Raw genomic sequence first — 26,483 nt, forward strand, 5'->3', positions numbered from 1 at the left:
GACCACCAGTTCAGTGGTTGTACCATGGGCACCCTGTCAGCTACAGGGCCTGGAGTCAGAAGTCCAGCTCTCCACTTAAATACCAGCTTTGGTAGTGGGGGGGGGGGGGATTAAGAGGCCTGCTGTGCCTCTGGGTTGCCATTGGTTGGATTCAGGACTGTGCATACCCTCTGTCTAACCCGTTACCCTGCCAGAATCTAGGGAATGGGGTGTAGATAGATGTTTGTTCCATCTCTGCTGGCAGCCCTTAACAGGATCAGAGATAATGATGGAGACATCAGACATTTCCCTAGCACAGCCAGAGGATGCTGTCTGTGGGAGAAGGTAGTAGGCAGAAGAGCTGGTCATGCCAGGTTGGGAGCACAGCCTCCTGTCTTTCTTCATTTCATGACTGCTTCCTTGTTTGCGATTCTACTGTCTAAAGCTTTCCCTAAGTACCTGGCCCATAGGCTGGGTCCACCCCCACCTCCTCCCCTCAGTCTGGCCAAGCTGCGAAGGAGGTTGTTGTTTTCCCCACTACACTCAGAAGACAGGGACATTTGGGTTGCAGCCATTATTCAGCGTCTGCTCACAGCGGTTGCCTGAGGATGGACCAGTCCCGATGGTACTACATCCCGCTGGATGTTCCCAAGACCCTTCATCTGCCTCTTCACCTTATTTGCCCTCCGTGCTCCATCCTCCTTGCTCTCCCGTTGCTCTCCCTCCTTGCTCTTCCAGTAGAGATGGAACAGAATTCCAAGTTTGCTCTCCCGTTGGTTTCCCTCAACACAAGGTGAGCAAGAAGTCAATTCGTGAGCCTGGGCTTTGCCAGGTCCAAGCAGAAAAAAACAGATCCTCACCGAGTGAAAGGAACACTCTCATTAAACCCCAGAAGGGATTCTAAGGTCTGCAGGATCCCGAGAAGGGTCTCTGGCAAGGCCACATTGGGAATATAAAAATGAATGAAAACGTCGGGCGGGGGGGGGGGGGGGCAGCCAGCGCGCTGGTAAGGCCCCACGTGGCACGAAGCAGGTCTGTGCTTGCTGAATCACAACGCCCAGGTTGCGGGTTGCCTTGGCAGCGGGCAAGATGTCAGGGTGGTGTGGTGTGCGGGGGTGGGGGGAGGGTGGGGGCAGGCTGAAGACCAGGCTCAGTGGGACACCACGGCCCCCCTCGCAACACCATGTCCAAACCAAAGTGGTTCAAAGGGGCGCCCTTCGGGGTGCAGAGTCACAGGTGGGGCCCAACTGCTTCCTGGCCTGACACCCAGAGTCCAAGGGAGTTCTTGTGGGCCCCACCAGCTCCTCCGCCTCGGGAGAGGGAGACCAATCCCGAGGCCTGGAGTCCGGGGAAGAAGGGAAGAGGGCTGGGTCGCCCCTCCCCAACCTCTCACTTCCCCGCCCAGGCTCTACCATACTGAGTCTTTTCTTCTTCTCCTCCTCCTCCTTCCTCTTCCTTCTTCTCCTCCTCTCCCCTGCTCCCTCTTCTCACGATGTAGCCCTGGCATTGAACTCACAGAGGTCTGCCTGCCCTTGCCCCCTAAGTGCTAGGATTAAAAGCGCACACAACCACACCTGGCCTCCAAACTTTTTGTTTGTTTGTTTCACTTCTGTAATAAGTTCTTGCAAACTATTTCTAGAACACCTATGTGGCATATTCAGAGATGCTACACGGCCTATGCATGAAACACTCAGCTGAAAAGTTCTGAGTGGGTTTGCAGCCCAGGTCTCATTTCTCCTTCCTTCCTTCCTTCTTCCTTCCTTCCTTCCTTCCTTCCTTCCTTCCTTCCTTCCGTCCGTCCGTCCTTCCTTCCTTCCTTCCTTCCTTCCTTCCTTCCTTCCTTCCTTTTTTTTTTTGTGTGTGTTATTGGTGGTGTCTTTTTTTTGGTTTTTTGTTTGTTTGTGTTTGAGACCAAGTCTCTCTACATAACCCTGACTGTCTTAAAATTCATTATGTAGACCAGGCTGACCTCAAATTCACAGCAAGCCACTTGTCTCTGCCTCCCAAGTGCTGGGAATAAAGGTGTGTACCATTATGCCCAGCTATCATATTTGTTTATAGTATAATTGATGTAGTTGCATATAAATAGCCTATGTTCCACACATGGTTCTAGGATCTGAGGTCCTGATCTGGTATGGATAACCATCCTATATACATTATTAAAATGATACAAAGTCTACACTGTGCAGTGTGACTATCCATCTAGAGGTGGGGAGGGTAACAGGACTTTGGAGAGAAATGAAGCTGTCAGGAGAAGCAGAGCAGAGGCTGTGATGGTGATGGCTAGCGGTAGAACATCTCTGGGATGCTCAGTGGAGCAGATCCAAAGTCAGGTCTCCTGGGAAACCAACTCCCTTGTACCCAGGGCTGCTCCAGCCAGGCTGTCCCGGCCACGGGGCTCTCATTTGGCTGTGTAACTCCCTAGATTTGATGTCTCTGCTGTTTATCCCAACCAGAAGAAGTTAAGCACATTCACAGAGGCCCCGTACTCCATGCATCATTCCGTGGAACAGGTGAGCCTGCCTCCTTGCATCTGGTCTGTATCCTCCTCCACCCACCTGTGAATGCTCCCGGACTGTGGCGGAAAACTGGGAGTTTAGGGGCCACAGGCTTTCTTCTGTAGCCTCAGCACCAGCCTGACTCTATACTCTATGTCCCTGAAGTGGGACAGGGCCAGCGACAGGGCCATCAGGGCTGACTTGAGTGCAGAACCCTGGGTATCAGGCTTGGGGGGGGGGGGGACTGTGTGGTTCCATTTCCAGGTCAAAGGTGACTTGGGGGAGGATTTGCTGGGGCCTGGGAGGGGCTAGATCGTTAAGACTGATTCAGTCAGCTCTGAGCCTGCTCTAATTTAGTCCCATATAGGACCTGGGACCTATAACTCCAAGGATACCTGCTTCAGCAAGAAGTTTCTGGAACAGAAGTTGGGCTCAGGCTGGGCTCGGGCCCAGGAAGCCACTCGACTAACCCAGCTACCCCACTTCCAGTACCAAAGTATTATGAAGGAAAGACAGCAGCAGGTGAGTCTTAGTACATGGCCTTCCCCACCTCCAGGAACCAGGCTCCCTGTCCATATGGCTATTCCTTAGAGTCCCGGTGGACACAGCTTACTCCTGGAGAGTTCCACCATCCCTTGGGCTTCCTCCTGGCTGGACCTTCCTTGGTTCCTTTTTCATCCTGCGGTCTCTTCTGTTGGGGCAGGTGCACAAGCTGGGGCCTGGCTCTTACAACTTCAAAGACTTCTTGACCCAGCTGCAGCAGAAACCACAGAGCAAGCGGGGGCTGCTCAGCTCTGGGGAGATGCGCTTCCGAGGACTCATCGGGGTAGGTGCTCCTGTCTCTTCCAGCCCCTGACCCTTGTGGGAAGGGTTTTGCAGCTTGGATAGATTGAGATGCCCTCCCGGGCTCCTCCCTAGGCTTGGTCAGGCTCTCCTCTGGCTCCCTGGCCCTTCTGCGCTCTCCTGCGTCTCAGCCTTGAGCCCAGTGGCTGTGAGATCTTCCAGAAGGGACAAACGTGGTTCCTCTCCAGGTCTCAGAGGAAACCCGGAATATATCAGAAGCTTAACAAATCCATCCAGTCCGCCTGCCAGCCAGGAAATGACGACTAAGCAACAACAGAATGCTGTGTACTGAACCAGGCCTTGAGAGATCTGGCAGGGATGAATAGAGTAGGTGCCCAGGGACGCAAACCACAGTGTGAAGGACATACATAGCTGGCCAGAGTTTTAAGGGGGAAACAACACAAGGAAGGGGCGCTGTGGAGTGATTCACAGACAGCAGTTTGGGACTCGCACAGGTCATAAGCAAAGGGGACCCATGATACCTGATTCTTGCCTAGAGCATTCCTGGGAATGGGAACAGTACAGGCTAAGGACCCAAGGTGGGGATACACTTGGCTAGTTTGAACAATAGCCAGGCCACAGAGAGCTGGTGAGGTGGGAGATGAGAGGGTTCGAGTGAAGTCTGTGAGGGCCTTGCAGCCCAGGGAAGGCCTTCAAATGTCCTGCTAGGGGCTTTGAGAAGACACTGAGGTCTGGGGAGGCCAAGGACTTGATTGAGCGCTGAGGGAGCGCCTTGGAGGGAGAGCCCAGTGCATCTGTTCAACCCGACTTTTAGAGACAAGCTTCCTGTGTGTTGATTGTGTGTGTGTGTGTGTGTGTGTGTGTGTATAGGGGGTGGTGGTGGAGGGGGTACTGACTTGCTTTTTTTCTGGTTGCTGTTAAGGCTTTGGGAGCTAGTCAGCACAGTTAGGGGCCCAGTCACCTAACAGTGGGGTTTTCTCCAGAACACACCACCTACACTCTGGGCAACGGGAGGAAGCAAGACTCGTCTCATTCTTCTGGGGACAGACAGATCCAATCCTCATAGTGGCTTGATTTTCCCTGCACAGGTCTACCTCCTCTCCTAGGTCTGGCTCCCCTAGGGTTTGGTAGCTGAGCCCAGAGGAGAGGTGGGTTGCATCATCTGCGTAGCAGTAGTGCCCCCATGTGGCTAAAAGGTGCATATCACCCAAGACAAGCCCCCAACTCCCTGCACCACAAATCAACTCTGCTCATTGCACTTCTAAAACTAACTAGAAGCTAATCCAGGCCTCTGATACTAACCACAGTCACCTCACCCTGACTTGTGTGATGGGACCTACTATGTGTCAGGCCCTGGGCAGAGAGGTCTTTGCAGACATTCAACTCTGTCATCATTCCCTGCAGGGAAGTATTACCATCTCTACGTTAATCCCACCACGGACCATGCTGCTCAGAGGCCCAAACTCCCCCAGCTAGGTAGGAGCAGAGCTGAGGATCCCCCAGCCCAGAACTCGGGGTGCTCATCCATCCCAGCCTGTTCACATCACAGTGATGAAGCTGGTCACAGATCTGTAGGTGTTGTCGACAGAACAGCTGCCTGTGTGTGCTGGGTAGGAGAGTGTGGGTCCCAGGAGAGATGGTGTCTGGGGATCCTTGCAGGGTTGGCATGATTGCCCCACCGGAGGGTAGGAAGGGGAATTCTGAAGGATGAAAGCATTGTCAGCAAACAAGAGCAGGGAGACCAGGCTGAACTGCAGGTGCAATTCAGCAAGGCAGCGATGTAGCCGGTCCTCGAGCTAAAGGTGTGAGCCGTGGAGGAGGCAGGGTGGGTAACACAGGCACAAACTGAAAACCTTGTTCCTCTTGAGATGTGAAACCCCAGGCGTCTCTTCCTCAGAGGAACCAGCGTGAAGAGTGGGACCGGCAACTTTGCGTTTCTGTCTCCTGTCCTGCAGAACTATTACCCAGGCCCTGGAAATTATGGGGAGAAGGGTAACCCATACACACGGCTGGAGGAGAATGCCTGGAACCGCTCACATTCCGAGGGCCTTATGTGTAGGATGTCCAACAAGCCGCCACCCTTGTCTCACCAGGTAACTCCCCACCAGGCTCACCCTGCCTGGTCCTGGAGGGGGACCCCAGGCACAGGGAGGCTGAAATTCCACTGTGGCCACTCCCCTGTAAGCACCTCCACTACTTTTGTCTCTAGGGCAGTGGCCTGGGACCTGGGACCTACACTATCAAAAGTGCCATCGAGACCTTTGTGAAACGATCCACCGGGACACGTGGCCCCTACGACATTTTCTCTGGCGATCGAAGCAAGCCTACGCCCTACGGACATTATTCCACGCAGGTATGTGCCTGGGTGGGTGTCTGTGAGCTCCCCCTCCCAGCCGGCAGGCTTCATGGCTTAGCCACAGGAACACAGTCCTGTGTGCCGCGTGTTGCTGGGAGGAGGGGTCTTCCCTCGCTGACTGTGTGCCCCTGCCAGGGTGGGATATAGTTCCCTGTGTCAGGGCAGGGGCCAGAGCACGGTTTTGCACATCAGATCCTATGGTTAGTTCTCTCCTCAATACCAACACGAGCTGCACTGATATACAGATGGTCCATCATGCAGGGCTGGTATGTCAGCTGCCAGACCTGCGGATACCCCAAGGGTACAGGTGCGGTGTCTGTTTGCAAACATTTCCCAGGCTTCATGGATCCGAGCTAACCCAGCTTAGTTAGTGGCAGTGCTCTGGGTAATAAGAGTCCCAGCGTAGAAGAGGAGAGGTGACTAGGTTGCCATTTAGTTTGCCAGACCCCTTACCAATCCCCCATCAAAATCTTGCTACAGGATTTCTTAGCTTTCTGCGGTTTGCTGTCTTCGGGCTGACAGCTAGAGGGATCAAGTATGTGTCCAGACCTGTTTGGCCTGCCCCCATCTTGGAGTCGCTGCCTGAGCAGGGTTAGTCCAGTTCGCAGACTAGATGCAGGGAAATAGCCTGTTGTGGAACTTCCAGTCGAGGAGAAAGAAAAGTGCAACCGGCCAGGAGCAGAATAAAAACTGTTGCTAATGGGAGATCACTGTGTTGGCAGACAGTATTAGCAGCACTTAGGAAGGAGGTGAGTGAAGTGGGAATGCCTGTGAGCCACGTGGTAAGCCATCACTGTCCTGTGTCCCATAACGTGGCTGAGCTTAGGGCCTCCCAGATCTACCTGCCACTAAGGCCATGTGCCCAGCACAGTAGGGTCTTGGGAGCCACCTCCTCTGACCCGTCCATCCAACCCACCCCACCCCATTGCTACTACAGCCAAGGCTGAACTTCTTTGTTACAGATTTTATATTTTAGGGAAATTTTAGGTTCACAGCAAAATGGAGAGGCAAATACGGAGTTTCTGCTTCCTCTCTGCCTCCTGCACCACAATCAGACCCCATAAATCGTTTAAAATGTGCATTCGTCTATTTATTTGGGTGTGCGGGGTTGGGTCATGGCATGCTTGTGAAACTTGCGGGAGTCGGCACTCTCCTTCCACCAGGTGGGATTGAACTCAGGAGCTCAGGCTTCACCTTCACCGTGGGCTCTGTCCCCATCCCTCCCTTGCCGTCAGAGTCCCACAACAGAGTCGTGCGTGTGTTAGTCAAGGACCCTCGGGCACAAGCCATTGCTACCATGGTGGGATTCTCTTCTCGGCAGTCATTCTGTGGGCTGGTCTTGCCTTTTGTTTTGTTTTTAATTTTTATCTCCTTTCTTTCTTTCTTTCTTTCTTTCTTTCTTTCTTTCTTTCTTTCTTTCTTTCCTTCCTTCCTTCCTTCCTTCCTTCCTTCCTTCCTTCCTTCTTTCCTTCCTCCGTCCCTCCCTCCCTCCCTCCTTCCCTCCTTCTTTCCTTCTAGCTGGGCATAATCTCATATGCCTTTAATGGCAGCATTCTGGAGGCAGAGGCAGGATCTCTATGAGTTGGAGACTAGCATGGTCTGTACAGAAAGTTCCAGGCTAGCCAGGGGTATAGAGATCCTATCTCAAAAACCAAAACAAAATAAATACCCAAAACATTTTACTTATTTATTTATTTGTTTGTTTGTTTGTTTATGTGTGTATGCCCTGGCACGTGTGTGGAAGTCAGAGAGAGAAACTCTATTGAAGCAAACACCTTTCCTCACTGAACTACCCTGCCAGCCTATTCTGTGGGTTTTGACTTTTGTGATTGGGCACAGTAGCTTCACTAGCCTAAGGGGGGAAAAAAAATCTTTGCTCATACTTGGTTTTAAATATTTGAAACATCTTTCCTGACTAGCACAGTCAGTACTCAGCAAGTGAGAGAAAGAAAAGAAGGCATCGGTAAAGGCTAACTGGGTAGCAGTGTTGACACATGGTGGCTGGGTTCCAATTCAGGCCGGCTGGCCTGCTGCCTACACAGTCTGGTCCCTCAGTGCCGCTTGCTTTTCTGTGAGGGCTAGTGAGCCTGTGACCTTCCTGGAACATGCTTCTTTTTCTCTTCGATTCCTCAGAAAAAGAAGTCGAGGGAGCTGACAAATTTCAAGAGCTTCGTGGAGGAACTCAACTCACATCACAACAAGAAGCGTGGCGCCTTTTCGAAACTTCCCCGAGAACCAAAATGCCCCACAGAGAGAATTTATTGGACTACCCTTAGTCAGTGCCCCAGAAATCTGGTCAGTGTACCCCATGGTTTGTTTTCTCTCTTGGAAGGCAGTCCTCCAGTAGGCTAGGGAGGTTGCAGGAGGTGGGGTGCTGTGTCTGGTTGCCAGTCTGGCCTTGCATTGGCTAGTCCCTTTCTCAGCCCCCATTCTGCACCCGGCCTGTGAGTGTGGCCAGTACTCGCAGCTGTGATTAGGATTACCAATGTGGACCCCATAGCTGAGCCAGGCCACCAGGAAGTCCCGGCCAGGGATGCCTTCCCATCTGCCCTTCCTCCCCTGGCCTTAAAGAGCTGGAGACTGGGCAAAGAAGACTGGGCAGGACGGAGTAAGATAGGGTCCATCCTCAGATTTACCTACCTGCTCTACCCAGGGAGGGACAGTGGCCAGTTCTCCGAGCGGACCCTGGCAGGGTCTGCCCCAAGGGAAGAAATGAAATAGGGGAGGAAAAGGGCTGGACACTCTGACTACCTGCTAAACCACTGTCCATCCCTCTCCCATGGGAGTCTGGAAGGGACACCGCTTGCATTAGACAAATGGAAACTGGGGCGCAGGACTTGAGAAAGGTTCCTTGGGTTCCCCCGGAGGGGCCAGGAGACCGTATGCAGGACTCAGCTCTCTGGCTCCAGGACCGATGAGCCTCAGTCCCAGGCTGCTGTTCTGAGCACTTCTCTGGTCATCTCAGGGGCTCCCGGGAACCTGTCAAGAGGCATCTGGTTGGGGGTGGGTAGAGTGGGGGTGCTGGACAGATGAGGTCAGCTGCCATGAATCCTCAGTTGTCCTACCCGGGCTGAGATTTCTAGGGCTTCCTCAGTGGGTCCCTCTTTACCTCTAGGATATAGCTGGCCCTGGTTCTTGGCTTCCTCATGAGACGGAACAGAAACACGTCAACCCACCTCCATTCCTCCTGGCCTCCAAGCGGTCAGGCAATAAGGCCAACCAGATGATTTTGGGAAACTGGGTGAGTGGGTCTGGGTTGGGGGGCATGCTGGTGGACAGGGAAGTTTTCCCGCTTCTTCAGATAGCTCCAACCCTTTGTGCCCCTGACACAGATGCTCTCTGGGCCCAGGACTCTCTCTTTCTTTCACCAACTCTGTCTTATTTTTCTAGGCACTTGCTTTCTAGGGTCTCCCACATGAGCAGGTACGGAGGACTTGGGTCAGGTCAATGGGTCCTGTGCCAGGGCTTCTGATTCAGTATGCCTTGGGGAGGAGGGCTGGAAACGACCTCTCCAACAGGTTTCCGGGGTGCACTAGTTTCCTTTCCTATTGCTGCGGTCCAATGATCCTGACAAAGGCAGCTTTATGGAAGAAAGGGCTTATTTGGCTTACAGTTCCAGGTTACGGTCCGTCATTGCAGGGGAGCCAGAGAGGAACTAGTCACATTGTGGCCATAGTCAAGAGCAGAGAGCAATGGGTTAACGCACGCATGCCTCCTTGTGTCCAGCCCCCTCTCTATGCTTACACATTTCACAACCCAAACATGGAATGGTGTCACCCACAATGGGTGTGCCTCGATGAATGGAATCAAAACACCCACCCCCAGACATGCCCACATGCTAACCTCATCTAGACAACTCTTTATTGAGGTTCTCTTCTTGTGTGATTAAAACTGATTATCACACAGAGGCCATACTTTGAGAACCAAAGTGTTAAGAGGCCCCACCTGCTGGACAGCTCTCCCATCCTCTTCCCTTCCCTGGTCAATGCTTCCCCTGTCTCTCCGCTAGTTGTGGGGCCTCAAGGGCAGGTGGTGGAGATGAGAGCTCATTTCTTATGCCTGAGTGAACAAATTCTCTTCTGTCCCCTTCCCTCCCTGGCTCTTTTTGCTGTCCCCAGGTGTGTGATGATGCCCTTAGTTTCGTGTGTCACAGGCTTGTTCTAGCGCTTGTGAATACTTTAGCCCCCATGCAGCTTTTTAGTGCACATTTATCAGTCACATTGATCCACTACACGTGCACAATTCCTTGAGTCACAAAATCGTCTTCGTCCCCCTGCCACACACAGGTCTTGCTTCCTGCCTCCAGCAGCACAGGGAAGCTTTGTCCAGATCTGAACTTGATGTTTTTAAGATCTTTCCTGGTCTGGGTCAGTCACTGTTTGCCATGGTGAAAAATATCCCCGAGAAGAGTCAACTGAGGGAGGACCGGTTTGGTTTGGTTTTGATTTCAGAGGTTTCAATCCACCGCAGTTGGCTCCATTCCTTATAGGCCAGGGTAAGACAGAAACGCTATGGTGGAGGAAATCTGCTCCCCTCGTGGTAAATGGGAGCAGAGAGAGAGGTTGAGGGGGGTGATAGGGGACAGGGCCCTAGCATACCTTCAAAGTCATGTCCCCAGTGAGCGACTTCCTCCAACTAGGCCTCAGCTTCCGGTGGCCATCATAATCCATTCACCACCAAACTGAACCACCAGCTGGGGACCAAGACCTTTGGGGGCCCCTTCATATCCAAGCCATTTTCAAACCGAACTTCATATCCATAACATAGTTTCTCTGAGACACATCTTGCTTATAATTTACCTGCCTTTGCTTTTTAATCCTGTTTCCTCTCGCAGCACTCCACACGCCAACCCGTTCTAGACAGTTCCTCACTGAGATTCTCTTCCTCGTGATTCTAGGCTGTGGACAGTTAAAACTGACTTGAGTTATCATCAACATCTGAGCTCTCAGAATCCCAAGTCACGAGTTTAGACTGGAGCCAGACGGCCATGCTGTTGTCACAGGGCCAGTGCCCGAGGCTCATTTCTGTTGCTATGATAGAAAGCCTGGACACAGAGCAACTTGGAGGAAAAGCAACTTTATTTCAGCTCACAGTTCCAGACTGCAGTCTGCCATGGCAGGCGGCCAAGATGGAGGGAGCTTAAAATAGCGAGTCCATCACGCCCGTGGACAAGAACAGAGAGAGATGCACACGTGCGTGTTGCTCAGCTTTTTCTCTCTGCTCTTGTACAGCCCAGGACCCAAACCCAGAGTGGCATTGGGTCCCCCGTGGGTGTGCCCAGAGGCCAACAGTTGTGACTCTTCCTAGGTGATTCTAGATTGTATCAAGTGACAGTTAAAACTAACTCACAGCCAATTATGCAAAGTGTGGGCCAGTTCCCAAGGTAGGGCGGGAAGGCCCTCTGGACACTCCTGCTTCCGAATGGCCTGTGTATCCAGAGGTTTCCAAATAACCACTCTGAGGCTTAATATTAATTACTAAGTGTTTAGCCTATTAGCTCAGGCTTATTAACTAGCTCTTACAACTTAAATTAATCCATTTCTATTATTCTATATTTTACCATGAGGCTCATGGCTTGTTACCTCACATCTTGCTTCTCCATCAACTGCTGGTGTCTCCCAGACTCTGCCTTTTTTCCCCCCTCTATCTTTACTTGGATTTCCTGCCTGACTCTATTCTGACTGGCTATTGACCAAATCAGATTCTTTATTAACCAATGGTAATAAAATGTATTCACAGCATACAGAAGGGCATCCCACATCAGGCCTAGACTCTGACCTTATTGTCTCCTGTGCTTCTCTATCATGACCTTACTATGCCATCTTGAAAAGTTATGCCTTGTCTCGGAGCCTCTCTTATGGCAGACACATGGGCAGGCTGGCCTAGGTGTCATTCGAAGGGGAACAAACCAGGTGGGCTAGTGACTGGAGCTGTACCCTCACTGCTCTGGATGCCAGAAGACTAGAGTCTGTGCTCCCTATGGAACTGATGCTGGAGAATCCTTCCTTGCCTCTATGCAGCTTTTGGGGCTCCTAGCTCATGACTGGACCATTCTGATCATACACTGATAACTCTGTGTATGACTGCCATCAAGTGCCTTCTCTTACAAGGGCACCCGTCATACTAGACCAGGCTCCTACCTGCTGCATGGCCTCCTCCTCTCAACCCATTATATCTGCAACAGCCCAACTCTCCAATAAGGTCACAGTGAGAGACACTAAGAAGAGGACTTCAGCACATACTTTTTTTTTTTTTTTTTGGTGGAGGGGCACAATTTGATTCCTCACAGTTGGGGGTGTCTGGGGCCTGAAGGGAGGAGAAAAGGTCTGAGGGTAGGTCTTCAAGCCATGCTCACTAACATCCTGTTGTCCTCTTCCTGGCCTAGAATCCAGTTGGGGTAGGCCGCTACCTCAATACCACACTGATGGAGACCAAAGACAGAAGGCAGCGATTCCGCTCTCTGTTCCTGAGTGGACCCAAGCGCTACCTGGCAGACCCAACCCGAGACAGACTTTTGCAGTGAGTATAGCCGGGGCTCTTAGAGGGGGCTGAGGGGAGGTAGTATGCCCCTTGGTGGTCTGGAGGAGGGGCGTGCTTCGTTACCATGCCAGCCACACAATAGAGACCCTTCAGTGTAGGTCTCGGTTTAGCGCATACTGGCTATGTGAGGTGGGTTGAGTTTTGTGTCCTTCAGCTACTGAGTAAGCGAATGGCTGAGAAGAGGCCAATGGGGTGGTTGGTCTCGGGAGAGGGAAAAAAGGTTACTTCTTCAATCCTCCACCACCTAGGTTTAGCCCTAGGTGCTTGCCTCTCGCAGAACTCCAGGCTCTTGGTGTCCACTGAGGATTGGTAAAAGTCATTTCAGGACACTGGGAAGTCAAGCATGAGAGGCCTGTGAAGGCCCGTGGCAAACTATGAAGAGGCCACAGACCCCAGCTACTGCTGTGTTTTATTGATCTATGAGCCCATTTGGCTAAAGCAGAAGCTTGAACCTGATGGACGTGCACTTTAAAATTGAGTATTTCTTTGTGGGAAATTACTGAGTGGGCATTATGAGGACCCAGGGGTGGGAACCAGATGATTTGCTCTTTTTGTTTGTTTGTTTGTTTCTTTTCCCATTTTTCATGTGTGTGTGGATGTGCATGAATGCATGCCTTCGCATGTGTGTGGGTGCTCATGCATGTAGAGGCCTGAGGTTGACATTAAGATTCGTTCTTGAACACTCTTCTACCTTATTCATTGAGCCGGGGTCTCTCCATCAAATCCACAGCTCACTGATACAGATATTCTTGCTGGTGACCTTGCTCTTGGGATCCCCACACTCCATTGCCCTAGGTGAGCATTAGAGGCAGGCTGCTACACCCACCCAACATGGGATTTGGGGATCCCAATTCTGACCTTCATTCTTTTCTGGCAAGCAAGCCTTTTAATTGCTGAGCTATCTCTAGTTTTTAAATGTAATTTCAGATGATTTTATTTGAATAAAATAGTCCTGTGGCTCTGTCTTCCTTGGTTTGAGCCTTTGTTTGGGGGTTCTTGAGACAGGGCAGTGGGAAGTAAGAGGTTTTTTTTTAAAATATTTTTTTATGGTTTATTTAACTTTATCTTATGTGCATTGGTGTGAAGGTGTCAGATCCCCTGCAACTGGATCTTTAGACAGTTGTGAGCTGCCATGTGGGTGCTGGGAATTGAACCCACGTCCTCTGGAAGAGCAGTCAGTGCTCTTAACCACTGAGCCATTTCTCCAGCCCTGGGAAGTAAGAGTTTTAATAGATTTCATGTGTGAAAATGCTGTTCACCCTCCCTGCCTTCATGACTGATGCATAGTTTGGCTGGAAATAACCAAACTGGAATTCCTTTTCCTTCAGGATCTGGAAGGCTTTGCTCTATACTTTCTAACTCCCAGCTTGGTTCTGAAGCCTGACATCATTCTGTCTTGTGTGTGTGACCTGCGTGTTTCTTTCTGGAAACTTCCAGGGCTTTCTTTGTCCCCAGTGTTCTGAGTCTTCGTGCTGTGCTGTGCTGAAGTCTATTTTCAAACACTGTGCTGGGCACTTGGTGTGCTTCTGTCGTCTGGAAGCTCAGGTCCTTCTCCTCTGGGGAAGTTTGATTTTAGGGTTTTGTCTGTAATGGTTTCTAATGTCCCCCTTTTCTTCTCTCTTTTAGATGTCAGATGTCTTTATTTCGCATTCATTTTTTTTGCCGTGTATATGTGTGTGTGTGTGTGTGTATGTATGCATGTGAGAATGTGTGTGGGCCCACGTATATGTGCAGATGTGCATACATGTGCACATGTGTGTTAAGACTGAAGCTGACATCAGTGTCGAGGTAGAGTCTCTCTCAGTGGGACCTAGAACTACTTGATCACCTAGTCTAGCTAGCCAGGTTAGCTCAAGAACCCCTCTCCCACCTCCCCTTTCTGCCTCCCAAGTGCTGGGATTACAGGAGACTGTTGTGACTATGTGGCTTCTACACACATTCTGAGGATCCGAACACCAGTCCTTCCCAGTGTAAGGATGAACTTACACGTTGAGTGATCTTCCCGGCCCCTAGTTTCTTATTTTTTCTTTTTATGTTTGCTTTTTCTGTCCTTTCTGGTAAAATGTCCTTGTCCTAGTTTCCTGGCCCCATTCTATCGTATTTTTAAGCTCCAAGAGCCCTTCCATCTTACCGCTTGCTCTTCTTCTTTCATGGTGTCAGTTCTGTGCTGTTGATGAAGGATGCTCTCTTATCTAAGGATGCTCTCTTATCTAAGGATGAGAGACTGCAGTTTTTCCTTAGTGTGTTGTCTCCCGCTCTTCTTGGCTCTTCCTTTTCTTCCCCTGTTCACTCGTATTCAAGAGAAAAACACGGCAAATGCCCCCATGAGTCTCAGGGGGAAGGACTGGCTGGATCCATCATTCGCCTGTCATGCCCCTAGGGCTTTCTCTGCCACCACTGGGATTTCCTAAAGAAGAATCTTCTGTTCCCGGTGAGGTTGGTGCAGTGTGGGTGCACATTGAGCTACCCTACCAGCCCAAAATTGTTTAAAAATTAAATTAACCAGGCATACACTTGGGAGGCAGAGGCAGTTGGATCTTTGTGAGTTCAAAGCCAGCCTGGTCTACAAGAGCTAGTTCCAGGGCAGGCTCCAAAGCTACAGAGAAACCCTGTCTTGGAAAAACAAAAAAACAAAACAAAAAAAAAAGGAATTCTTGAGATAAAGAGAACACAACTTAAGAATTCTTTTTCAGTGCCATTTCCGGCCAGAACTCACTTCATTTTCTTCCAGTCCTCAGCTTTCCAGTCTGTAAGGAGAATAATTTATACCTACAGGGAGGGGCATACTGTAAAGCTGAATTATGGCTTATGGATGATACTTAGAGGGTCTCTGTAGGTGTCAGATTTGCGTTGGGACTTCTGTGGCATTGTTTAGTAAGGCCTCACTCCACCGGGACCTCTTGGACTGGAGAACTGTGCCCCTCAAGTGGGGAGGTCAGCAGGTGTGAGAGATTCCCAATTCTGTGACTTTTTTTGTGCTTTTATCAAGTGGTCACTTGTGAGGCCTGCTGTGCTCCACCCTGGGTGTTTCTGTTTTCAGGCGAGTGGAAATAGTCCCTCACCCACTGCAAACGTCATTTTTTCCTTCCTCTTTTAGCCTCCACACTTGTGCGTTCTGGATGTTTCTGTTAATGGCAACAAGTCCTTATTTCATGGAAGCGCTGCTTTTTTCACCCTTGAAAAATAAGAAGATGCATTTGTTTGATACAGACTCCCTTTCTGTCCAATCTCATTCGTTCTCTGTTTTGGCTTCGATCTTCTGTTGATTTCCCACAGTGTCTTCTTGTCCCTTGTTTGGCATGCCATGCCTGTCCCACTAAAACCTCCTCAGGTGTTCCCTCTGCACTTTCTGGTAACTGATGCCGCCACAGAAGAATGAGTATCAGTGCTCATGATGAGGGTGTCTTCTAGTGCCGTTGTTGCTAGATCTTTGTTCTTGGCCTTGGCCAGAGAAAGCTTTCTTGGGCATCTAAGTCCAATCGCCTAAGCGCTTCCATGTAAGTGAAGGGGAAGAGGTTAGAAAAAATAGGCAATCATTCCATTTTCACTTAATCCAAATTTTACAAAGTGGTGCTCGTTGGGCTGCAGAGATGACTCAGCAGTTAAGAGCACTTGCTGCTCTTGCAGAGGACCTAGCTTTGGTTCCTAACACCTACATATTGGCTTATAACCAACTGTAGCTCTAGTTTAATGGGCTCTAACACCCTCTTTGGGAATTCCATGGGCACCAGGCACACACATGGTATACATGCATGTTGTCAAAATACTCATATATAAAGTAAAAACTTTTCTATAAAACAACAAAACCAACATGTTACACATGGGTTGTGTATGGTGGTGCATACCTATAATCCTAGCATTGAGGAGGTTGAGGCAGTAGGATCAAGAGTTAAGGTCATCTTAGGCTATATAATGAGTTAATTACAACCTAATTATACATCAAGACCTGATGTGAGATGCCCTTCTGTATGGTGTGAATATGTTTTACTGGCTAATAAAGAAGCTTATTTGGTTAATAGCCAGACAGAATAGGTGGGAAATCCAAGGTAAGATACAGTGAAGAAGAGTGGGGTCCTGAGAGATGCCAGCGAGCCGTCAGGGCAACAAGATGTACTAGAGAACAGGTAATGTCACGAAGCCACGTGGCAATACACAGATTCATAGAAATGGGTTAATTTATATGTAGGAGCTAGCCAGTAAAAAGTCTGAGCCATCAGCCGAGCAATTATAATTAATATGAAGCCTCAGAATGATTATTTTATAAGTGGCTATGGAGACCAGTGGGCAGGAAAGAAACTGATCCAATGGGACCAGGCAAGACAGAGAAAATCTTTCAGCTACAAAGACCCTATCACTGAATGAATTAATGAATACATGGGATGGAATAGGTAGGTAGGTAGGTTAGGTAGATGGATGGATAGAGGGACAGAGAGATAGACAGATGGATGGATAGATGAACTGATGGATGGATGGACGATGGATGGGTAGATGGGTGGATGAGTGAATGGACAGACAGACAGAGTACTCGGCTGGTGTCACTGTGAATAGAGAACCTCAGTTTTTAAGAATAAATCTTCCATCTTCAACAAGCTGAGCACCAGCATTTATTTTGCTCTCTGCTTCCTGATTGGGGACACAGTGTGACCAGGCACCTCACACTCCTGCTGCCACAGAAGAACTGTGGCACCATCATCTTCTCATCATGATGGGCTATACCCACCAATTCCCTTCTTTCCTCAAGTCACTTTTGCCAGGTATTTTCTTATGGCAATGTGTTGTAAGAAAGCCGCTTGTTTGGCCCCAGTTGCTCAGCCCCAAAATAATCACACAGAAACTGTATTATTTAAATCACTGCTTGGCCCATTGGCTCTAGCTTCTTATTGGCTAACTCCTACATTTTAATTTAATCCATCTCCATTAATCTGTGTATCGCCATGTGGCTGTGGCTTCCTGGGTAAGGTTCCAGCGTCTGTGTCTAGAGGGGCTACATGGCTTCTCTCTGACTCCACCCTTCTTTCTCCCAGCATTCAGTTTAGTTTTCTCTGCCTACCTCTATTCCCTGTGTAGGCCCAAGACAGTTTCTTTATTAACCAATGGTATTCACAGCATACAGAGGGGAATCCGATATCACCTCCCCATTTCAGTTAAAATAAAAAGGAAGGTTTTAACTTTAACATAGTAAAATTACATACAACAAAATAGGTATCAAGCAAGAATTATAGTTACAATATTTATATTTACTTTATCTTTTATCAATACTAAGGAAAACTATAACTATAAATTCTTCAGCTCCATAAAAGACTTCAGAAAGATATAAGATTACCAAAGTAAACAGCAAATCCATTGTAAGCTACTTCCAGAACTCTAGAATTGACAGAGACATCTCACTTCCTGGACAGTCACCCAAAGTTCTGTAACACTGGGGCATCCATCTTCAGCCTACAGGCCTGTAATATCCAGCACACTTTTCCATGAAGCAGGAAATTTCAAAGTCAGTTTCGCCTATATTGGCACATTTTCTGTGCCCTGCAGAATGTCTAGAAGACTCTTTCATGAAGCAGGAACCCTGAAGGATTGTCTCACCTTTAGGCAAGTTCAAGCAGTCATTTCTCTGCGGGTCCTACATGTCCAGTTCGTCAAACAGTCCAGGCAAGAGCAGTTTCTTGCCCAAATGGCTAACAATCTCCATGAGGAACCTCTTCGATGCCCATCTTCCTTTTGAAGTAATTGATGCTGCCAGGAGCAGATGTGTCTCACTGTCATGAAAAATTCTAAGTTCTTATTCTGTAGTTTTTGAAAAGTTTAAAGAATACCTATCCATCTGAAATACATATCTGTCCATCTAGAAAATCTAACTAACATGACTATAAGCTTGACTATTATAGGTGACTCTCTATTAACCTCTATAATAGAGGTAACCTCTCTATTATAATTAAGAAATGTATAATTTCTTAATTATACATTACATTTTAAAATGAGCTGCACAATCACAATACCTTAATCAAGAGCAGAAATATATATACACAATATAACAAAATTGACCTTAAGTTTGTATCAATAAACCAAGATCCATATCCATGCAAATCTCTATAGAATATCCCCCTTTAAATGTAAACAAATATTTATGAACAACATTTGCTTCCTGACTTTTGTTGGGCAAAGTAATTTTTTAAGGGTATTCAAGGTGACCTTTTAGAGGGTCTTGGTCCATCAAACCACACTAGTCTGGAATGATTCCACAGGTTCTCATCCTCTGTGGAAACAAAAGAACCTCTTTTCCAAAGCAACATATTCTTAGATCCATATTTTGAAATCAAGATACTATATATATATATATATATATATATATGGTTTAGCTTAGCAATCTCAAGAATCAAATGTCTCTCTGCAGTCAAAAAATTCAAAGAAAACACAATAGTACACATAATCCAGGCTCTCTGTGTATTTTCCATCTTTACATGACTTTTCCTAGTCTATTACTTTTTACTCCTTTAGTCTATGACTGTCTGTTTGTAAACCATTTATTCCTTTTTATAACTCTCTGTACTCTTTTTCTTCTCTCTCCCAAGCCTACATACATTCTTTAAACACACTGTGATCCATTTAGAGGCCTTTTATGTCTGAATCTGTCCTTATTGTGAATCTGTAAACCTTTTCTGACCAGAAGTGCTTCTCAGAATGTTAATCCCTTCTTATGAACTTAAGCGGCGTCGTCGCTAGGGGAAACACAGCACTGCCTGCTTGCCCTGCCCAGTTCAACATGGTGGAGCAGAGGTCTGTTTAGTGCAAGTCATGCTCACAGCCCCATTTTTAGGCACACAGTGTTGCCATTAAGCAAGTTGTAGCACTCTGCTCACAAACCCCATTTAAATGCTCCGTAGCTGGACCTCCAGAATCAACAACGAGAAAAGTAACTATATAAAACATTTACAACTAAAACCACTGTGTTAAACATTCTCCAAGGTACCTGCCTGGCTGCCGAGAGTGGCGTAACAAACTGACACTATCCAGGGTTTCTCTCTGTATTCCTGTTTGCATTCCATTTCAGTCCCATTTCTAGTGGTGCCTGATGCTGCCAACTCTTTAGTCTTTTTGAGTAGGAAATTTCTTAGCTTTTCCCTCTGCTGACTTGGGGCTTAGATTCTTGGATCTTCTCCATTACCACTCTTCCACCCACCTTTCTACGTATGAAATACTCTTTTGCATATTGATTCTTCCATCCGTTTGTTCGCGTAGGTCTATGCTTTAAGAGTTTTGCTTTATTTTTGGAGAAAAGTTTATTATAGACTCACAGGTGGGAGTTTAAGTGGGAGAGAAAATGCCGTGCCATTTAAGTTAAGCTGGCATGCAGGTCAGCTGCATGGCTAGGAAGGAGGGAAGCCCAGTGTTACATGAAAAAGCATACTTTAGCTCTGGCCCACACAAGCACACCTCTAAACAGCTCTTATATCTAGGAGAAAAATCAAGTTTGAAGTTTTGAACTGTTTAGAAAATAATTCCAACAAAAACTGTAGATACAAACCTGTGAAATACAGTCAGTTGAAGCACCTGGTCCAGGAAGACCCTCAGCTGTGGCTGCTTCCAGTAAGCAGTGGGAGGGGTAGGGACGGGAGGGAGGACTCTGCTGCTAAGAGCAGGGGAAGCTGCAGAGGACTCAGGTTTGGTTCCCAGTCCCCACATTGGTGGCTTACAACTGTCTGGGGACCTGAGGCCCTCTTCTGGACTCCTTGGGCATCTGCATCCACATGTGCATACACTCCCACACAAACACATATTTACACTTGATTTAATCAACAAAATAAAACCCCAAAGAAAGCGTGTTGAAGAGATGGTTTTAGTAGTTAGGAACCCTTGCTGCTCCTGCAGAGGACCGGGATTTCGTCCCCGGCACCCATGTAGAGTGGCTCACAATCTTCTGTAACCCCAGCTCCAGGGGATCTGGCCTCAACATGCAGCCATATCCATGTACACGTACACACACACACACACACACACACACACACACGCACACAGAGCCACACATTTTTTTAAATTTAAAAATCAACAGCAGGAATAAAGCAGTGAAAATAAATAGAGACTGGACGGGAAAGGGTTCTCACTGAATCCTTACCACCCTTCTATGCTGATGCCTGCCATTGATCCAGGGTGGTGGCTGTGGTCCTGTGTGCTTGTGGTTGTGAAATGTGGAAGGCCACAGATAGCAGAGGTTGCTGTCGAAATGGCTGGTCTGCCATTTTCTCATCTTTTAGCTCAAGTAAGCACGATTTAGCGAGGCACATGAAGGGATCTGCCAAGTCCCGCCGGAGAGCAGAGACAGTGCAGGGAACAGAATGTGTGCTTCTGACTCTGACCTTGTTCATTATTGTCACTTTCTGGTCCACGGTGAGAGACATGTCCTTTCCTAGTACGCTGTCTCTAACCCGGGTGAGGGAGAGCATGTGTGAGAGAGGAGCAGAATGTGGGAGGCCATTGTCTCTTTCTCGGTCACCTGCTTCTTCTTGGGCTGGAACCACTGGGCCTCAGGCTTCCAATCAGGCAACCTCTGATTTAATTCCTGCCTGGGAAAGAGTAATTTTCATTCTACTGTGTGTAGAGTAGGTCCTTCCTAAGTGTGTTACCTTGACAGCAGACCTCCTTCTGGCTACCTTTCTGGATCTTCAGACTAGGATATTTTGTTTTAGTTTATTATAGCCCCCCAGATCTTAGTATAACTGACTCCATGATGGAAGTACCCAACACGTAGGCAGCACCACCTGCAACAACAATAGCAAAGACCAAGTCTACCAAAGTCCACAGTTCTGGAAAGTTCCTAAATGTACTGACCTTGCCTTTTGGTTTCTTTAGTTCTGTTTCTGGATAATTATGCTTATTAACCAAGGTGTGTCAGTCCAGGATGTGATTTTCGTTCTTCTCAGAGTTCACCCTGAGAAAGGTTCAGGACTGTACTTGGGTCCTGAGTACCCAGTCTGCGGTCAATGACTGGCTAATACAGACTTTCCCTTGACTTGAATCTGTGTCCGAGTAGTCTTGTCTCTTAGATACCCCACAACATTTCTGGTTTTGAGACAGACTCTTTCCATGTAGCCCTGACTGACTTGGAACTAACTATGGTATGTAGACCAGGCTGACTTCAGACTCACAGATATCCACCCACTTCTGCCTCAAGTGCTGGAATTAAAGATGTACAACACCACACCCAGCCCTGAACTAGAATTTTAAAGCTCTGGTATAATGGTGCATACCTTCAATCCCAGCACTGAGAAGGTGGGTCTCTAAATTTGAGGCTAGCCTGGTCTACATACCAAGCTTCAGGCCATACAAGGCTGCATAGTAAGACACGGTCTCAAAAACAAACAAAAATAAAACAAAAAAGAAACTCTGGCCATGTGGAACAATGCCAGCCTGGCCTCTCCCTTACTGGCCTAATCCTAAAGCCATTGACTGTACATGGCTGTTTAGGGCTTATCTGGAACACGCCTATGTATCAGCCATAACTCCGTGTAAGTACAAAAGCTTCCCTGATTTTCTGGACAATGTCTCTTTATTCTCAGCCTCTTGCACATCCCAGGGTGGCGCATGTGTCCCCGTGGTACTGTGACTTCCCCACATGCCCACAGTGAAACTAAACAGAGCGTCTCTGTTCCCAGGCTCCAGTGTTTTGCTGATACCCAGAGGAGAAAACTCATGAACACTTGTTAAGTGATAAGCCAACACATTCATTAATGAAATGGGCCAGCGTCTTGATGACGCCACAAAAGGAATACTTGAGAAACTTCTGGTTTTATTTGGCAGAAATTTACACTTTCTTTTATTTATATTTTTTGCGTGATGTTTTATTATGAAAAAAATTGAACACGTAGGAAAGTTGAAAGGATTTTATACTGTACACCTCTACACCCACATCATTTAGATTTGCTGCTTTGGGCTAGTGGGATGGCTCGTGGGGGTCAAGCACTTGCTGGTTACCTGAGTTTGATCTCTCATGCTCACATGGTGGAATTAGACAAGTGCCTTTGACATATGGCACAGCATCCACATATCCTTTACATACAAAATTATTATTATACAAAATAATCACATTACTGTTTTAATGCTCAATGACGGATCTTCTATTACTCTGTCTATTAGATAGACATCTTTAAAATATAAAAACTTTAAATTATGTGCCTGTATATTTTATGTGGGTATGTGCACATGGGTGCAGTGCCTGGAGAGACCAGAAGAGGGCATTAGATCTCCTGCAACTGGAGTTAACAGTGGTTATGAGCCTCTGGATGTGGGTGCTGGGAGCTAATCTCAGATCCTCTGTAATAATGTACATGTTTTTAACCACTGAGCCTTCTCTTCATTCCCTCTTAAACATCTTTTACTTTTAATAAATTTAGGGGAAATGGCAGCATTCATACACTTCTCCCAATACACTGAAATACACTGAAAATGAGGTATTCTTTCAGAATTTTAGCTTAAAATGTCATATTCTTTACCTAAAAATATCAACTTGTTCCTAGTCATAATAAATTATTACATTCTTGGAGCATGTTTACAGTATACACAGTGTTTTTAAATGTACATGTGTTTACATAGTTACTATTCTCGTTGCCATAAGAAGATACCTGACAGAGTAACTTGAGGGAGGAAGGGTTTCTCATGGCTTGGAGTTGGTGGGCATAGTCCCCCATATGACAAGATGGTGCCGCAGCTCTTCTGTGGCAGCGGGAGTGTGAGGTGCCTGGTCACACTGGGTCCCCAACCAGGAGGCAGAGAGAGATGGATACTGATGTCCCCTGATGCTTACCTTCCTGCACTTCCTGGACATTTGCATATACTCTTTGGTGAGAGTGTTGGGTGTTTGGGTCAGAAAGTGGGGTTCTAGGAAACCCCTCGCTGCACTTCAACCCTAATCTGAACCCAGGGAAAATCCCGGGAATGGTGTATGCTGCGTCTGAGTAACAGTGAGACCGGGGCGAGGGGTGGTTCAGTCAGTCATTAATGGCCTTGGGCATGGAGCCAAGATACTTGGACTTCCTTCCGTGAGAAGTCACGCATTTTCATACAAGTCAGATATATTTACTTACTTATTTATATGTTTCATTTACCTTTATTTATTTTTTTGTATAAGGTCTTGCCATGTAGCCTAGGCTAACTCGAACTCACTATGTAGAGCTTCCCGCCATAATAATAATGGACTAAACCCCTGAAAACCCTAAGCCAGCCCCAATTAAATGCTTTCCTTTATGAGAGTTATGGTCATGGTGTCTCCTGACAGCAACAGAAACCCTAACTAAGACAACCATCCTCTAGCCCCGAATTTTAAAAATGTGTTTGTGCCATCTGGAAGCTAAAGGACAACCACAGGTGTCATCTCTCAGGAATATGGTCCTGCTTACTTGGGGGATGGGATCTGTCATCGGTCTGGAGATTACCCACTAGGCTAGGCTGATTGGCTAGCAAGCCCCAGAGATTGCTTGTCTCCCCCTCCGCAGTGCTGAGGTTACAAGTGCATGCCACACTCCTACCTTCTTATGTGGGTCACACCCAAGTCATCATGGATGCAATGGCAGGCACTTTGCTCACTGAGCCATCTCCTCAGCTCCTGGTTTCTGAGTTTGACAGATACATATAGCTGAGAAACCACAAGCTGGGAAGTTCCTCCATGATGCCTCCATCAAAGCACTATGTACATGCCAGTGACTAATATGCTTGCCGTTCCCAAACGGAACCGGCCATGCACGGATGCATCTTTCCCTGTCTTGTCACACACAGTGATCTTGAGGTCACCTATGTTGTAGAGGAGGCTTGTTCCTTTGATGCTGAAATGTATCCAGTGTGTGTTTGTCTGCTTTCTGTTTACATCTCAACCTTCATGAAACCTGCCTTAAAGAGCTTATACAGCTCTCTGGATAGCCAGATTTTCACCTCTTTATAGTAACTAGCCCAGTATGGGATTTTCTAGGTCACTTGGTAAGCGCTTATACAGCGGTCTAAGAACGTCTCTAAGTATTTCGGGATGCTGTACTCTGTATTTCGCCAGCAATGTGAGAGGGTTAACTTGCTTCACACTCGGGTTTCGATTTTGTATGACGGTGCTGGGGATCGGACCCCGTGACTTGTGTATGTTACACAAGCTCTCCACCCCTGAGCTACAGCCCAGCCCCACCACATCAGTGTTCATGTCGCATTTTGAATTTTTGTCATCCTAATTGTTTCACCATGGTTCGGATTCACATACTTCCACGACAGGATGGTGAATATTTTTTTTTTCACTTCTTCGCTGAAGTATTTTCAAAGCTTTTCGTCTGTTTTAAAGAGCAGGCTGCTTCCATTTTTACAGTGTCTGGAGACGTCTCTGTCTTTATTTTTGATTTTTACCTATGTGTCCGGGGGTGTGTGCACATTAGTGCGGGTGTGCACATGACGTCGGGTGCCCACAGGGGCTGGAGGCTTCAGATCACTGGGGAGCTGGGATTATTGTGAGCCTTCCCATATGCATGCTGGGAGCTAAATGAGGATCCTCTGCACGCAGCAGCTGAGTCATCTTTCCGGCCCCCACATTTAGAGGATTCTTTAAATATTATTGGCATCAGTCCTTTCTTAGACATCGCATTTACGAAGACGAGTAAATATTTTCTCCCAGGTGCTCAGAAGGGTTTTAATGGGAAGTAACACTTGTGTTTTAGAAGCTACTCGGTGGCATTTTAGGTGGGTAATTGGGACAGAGACAAAGATTCTGTCTCCAAGTCTAGATGAGAGGTGAGGCTATAGGCAGGGGTGCAGAGATGTTAGACACAGACCCACCGGTGGCAGGAGAGGCTCCTTACTCTAGTGAATCCCCTCTCCCTCCTTCGTCCTTTGACTAATATCTGTGGCATATCCACTCAGCTCCAGGTCATGATTGAGGATAAGGAACAAAAGCATATAACAACCATAGCTCTGTCTCCATGGAGACCTCGCCTGTTTAGTAGGGAAAACAGGCAGTAACTGAGAGTGTGACGCATGTCACCATGGCTGCTAGCTGCTATTGGTCACAGATAGCTAGGCGTTCCTATAAGGAAACCGTTTCCAAGTTGCTTGCAGGGTGGAGATCTGGTCCTGGTAGGGGCAGGGTGTTCGACTCCTGGCTCAGTATCTAAATGGTGGAAGGAGCATGGGACTGAGATTGGAAGCCCAGGGATGCTGGGCCCGAGTCCTGACCCTGACCCTGGCTTTACATGACCTCGTGCTAGCTTACCTATCTCTCTCTAGCCCTCAGTTTCCCTCTTAGGGCAGTGTTGTGTAATCTTTCATGTGCTATGGTTTTGTTTGTTTGTTTGATTTTGAGAGGACTCACTCTGTAGCCCAGGCTGTCCTGAAACTCACTGTGTAGCCCAGGCTGGCCCCAAAGTGACAGTAGTCCCTTTACCTCAGCTTTCCAAGTACTGAGATTCCAGACATGAGCCACTATACGTAAGTGGCCAATTTTCTTTTCTTTTCTTTCATTTTTAGGTAGGGTCCCACAGAGCTCAGACTGGCCTCGGGCTAACTGTGTAACTAAGGTTGGCCTTGATTTCTTGATCTTCCCACCTCTTCCATCCCAAGTACGGAAATAGCACATGCCACTGCAAGCGTCCAGCTTACTGGTTCTTTTTTTCTATGTCTGCTTTGCATGTGTATAAAACGTGTGCGCACATGCATATGTGTGTGTATGCCCACGCACATGTGTTTATATGTGTGTAGAGGCCTCATTGACATTGGGTGTTTTCCTCAGTCACTCTCTGCTAGTGTTTGTGTGTTTTCCCATTGGAGCTCATATAAGACATTCTAACTGATGAAATGTATACAGGGTAGAGATCCCTCCCTTAGAAAGGGGTCCTTTCTGGAGGTCAGGAATCCTGGCCTCTCAAACCATGTAGGAATCCCTGTGAAGCACAGCTCATCTCTGGTAGGCCCCCTCCTCATCTCGGCCCCCTCCAGGGAAGGGGAACTCATTGCCTTGCAAGGGATCGGGCCCATATTTCTCTCTCTCTTTTTACAGAGAACGGATCACACCTTTTACGAAGAGCAACTGCCCTCCAACTGTGGATTACAATTCGGATCCTACTCCTTAAAGCCACAGAAGGACAGCCTGATGTGACCAGAGGGCCCAAGGCCGGAAGCGAAATCTTGGGATGGGAGGATGGAAAACGAAGCAGGGGTCTTGAGGAATGCCTGGGAGAGGGGAGAGACCAGGAGGGCCATCTTTGCCACAGCCCTGTGGCCAAAAGTCACAATGTCTGCTGAAATTGCAGGGGGCCAGGTATCTTGTTACAAGAGATGCATTGTGCTAAGTA

The 26,483-nt window shown here is 47.9% G+C and overlaps 1 protein-coding gene across 1 annotated transcript; it reads left to right on the plus strand.

Moving 5' to 3' along the window:
- Positions 1-1,106: 1,106 nt before the first annotated feature.
- Positions 1,107-26,483, plus strand: Cimap2 (ciliary microtubule associated protein 2). Its single transcript, XM_087904773.1, has 10 exons — positions 1,107-1,215; positions 2,405-2,492; positions 2,835-2,999; positions 3,181-3,303; positions 5,237-5,374; positions 5,491-5,634; positions 7,771-7,932; positions 8,753-8,878; positions 12,023-12,156; positions 26,189-26,483. The coding sequence occupies exons 1-10, from the start codon at positions 1,163-1,165 to the stop codon at positions 26,259-26,261; spliced, it is 1,206 nt and encodes a 401-aa protein (XP_087760899.1). The 5' UTR covers positions 1,107-1,162; the 3' UTR covers positions 26,262-26,483.

The sequence above is a fragment of the Myodes glareolus genome, chromosome 3 (assembly GCF_982192425.1).
Source record: "Myodes glareolus chromosome 3, mMyoGla1.1, whole genome shotgun sequence".
In the NCBI taxonomy this organism is placed as follows: domain Eukaryota; kingdom Metazoa; phylum Chordata; class Mammalia; order Rodentia; family Cricetidae; genus Myodes; species Myodes glareolus.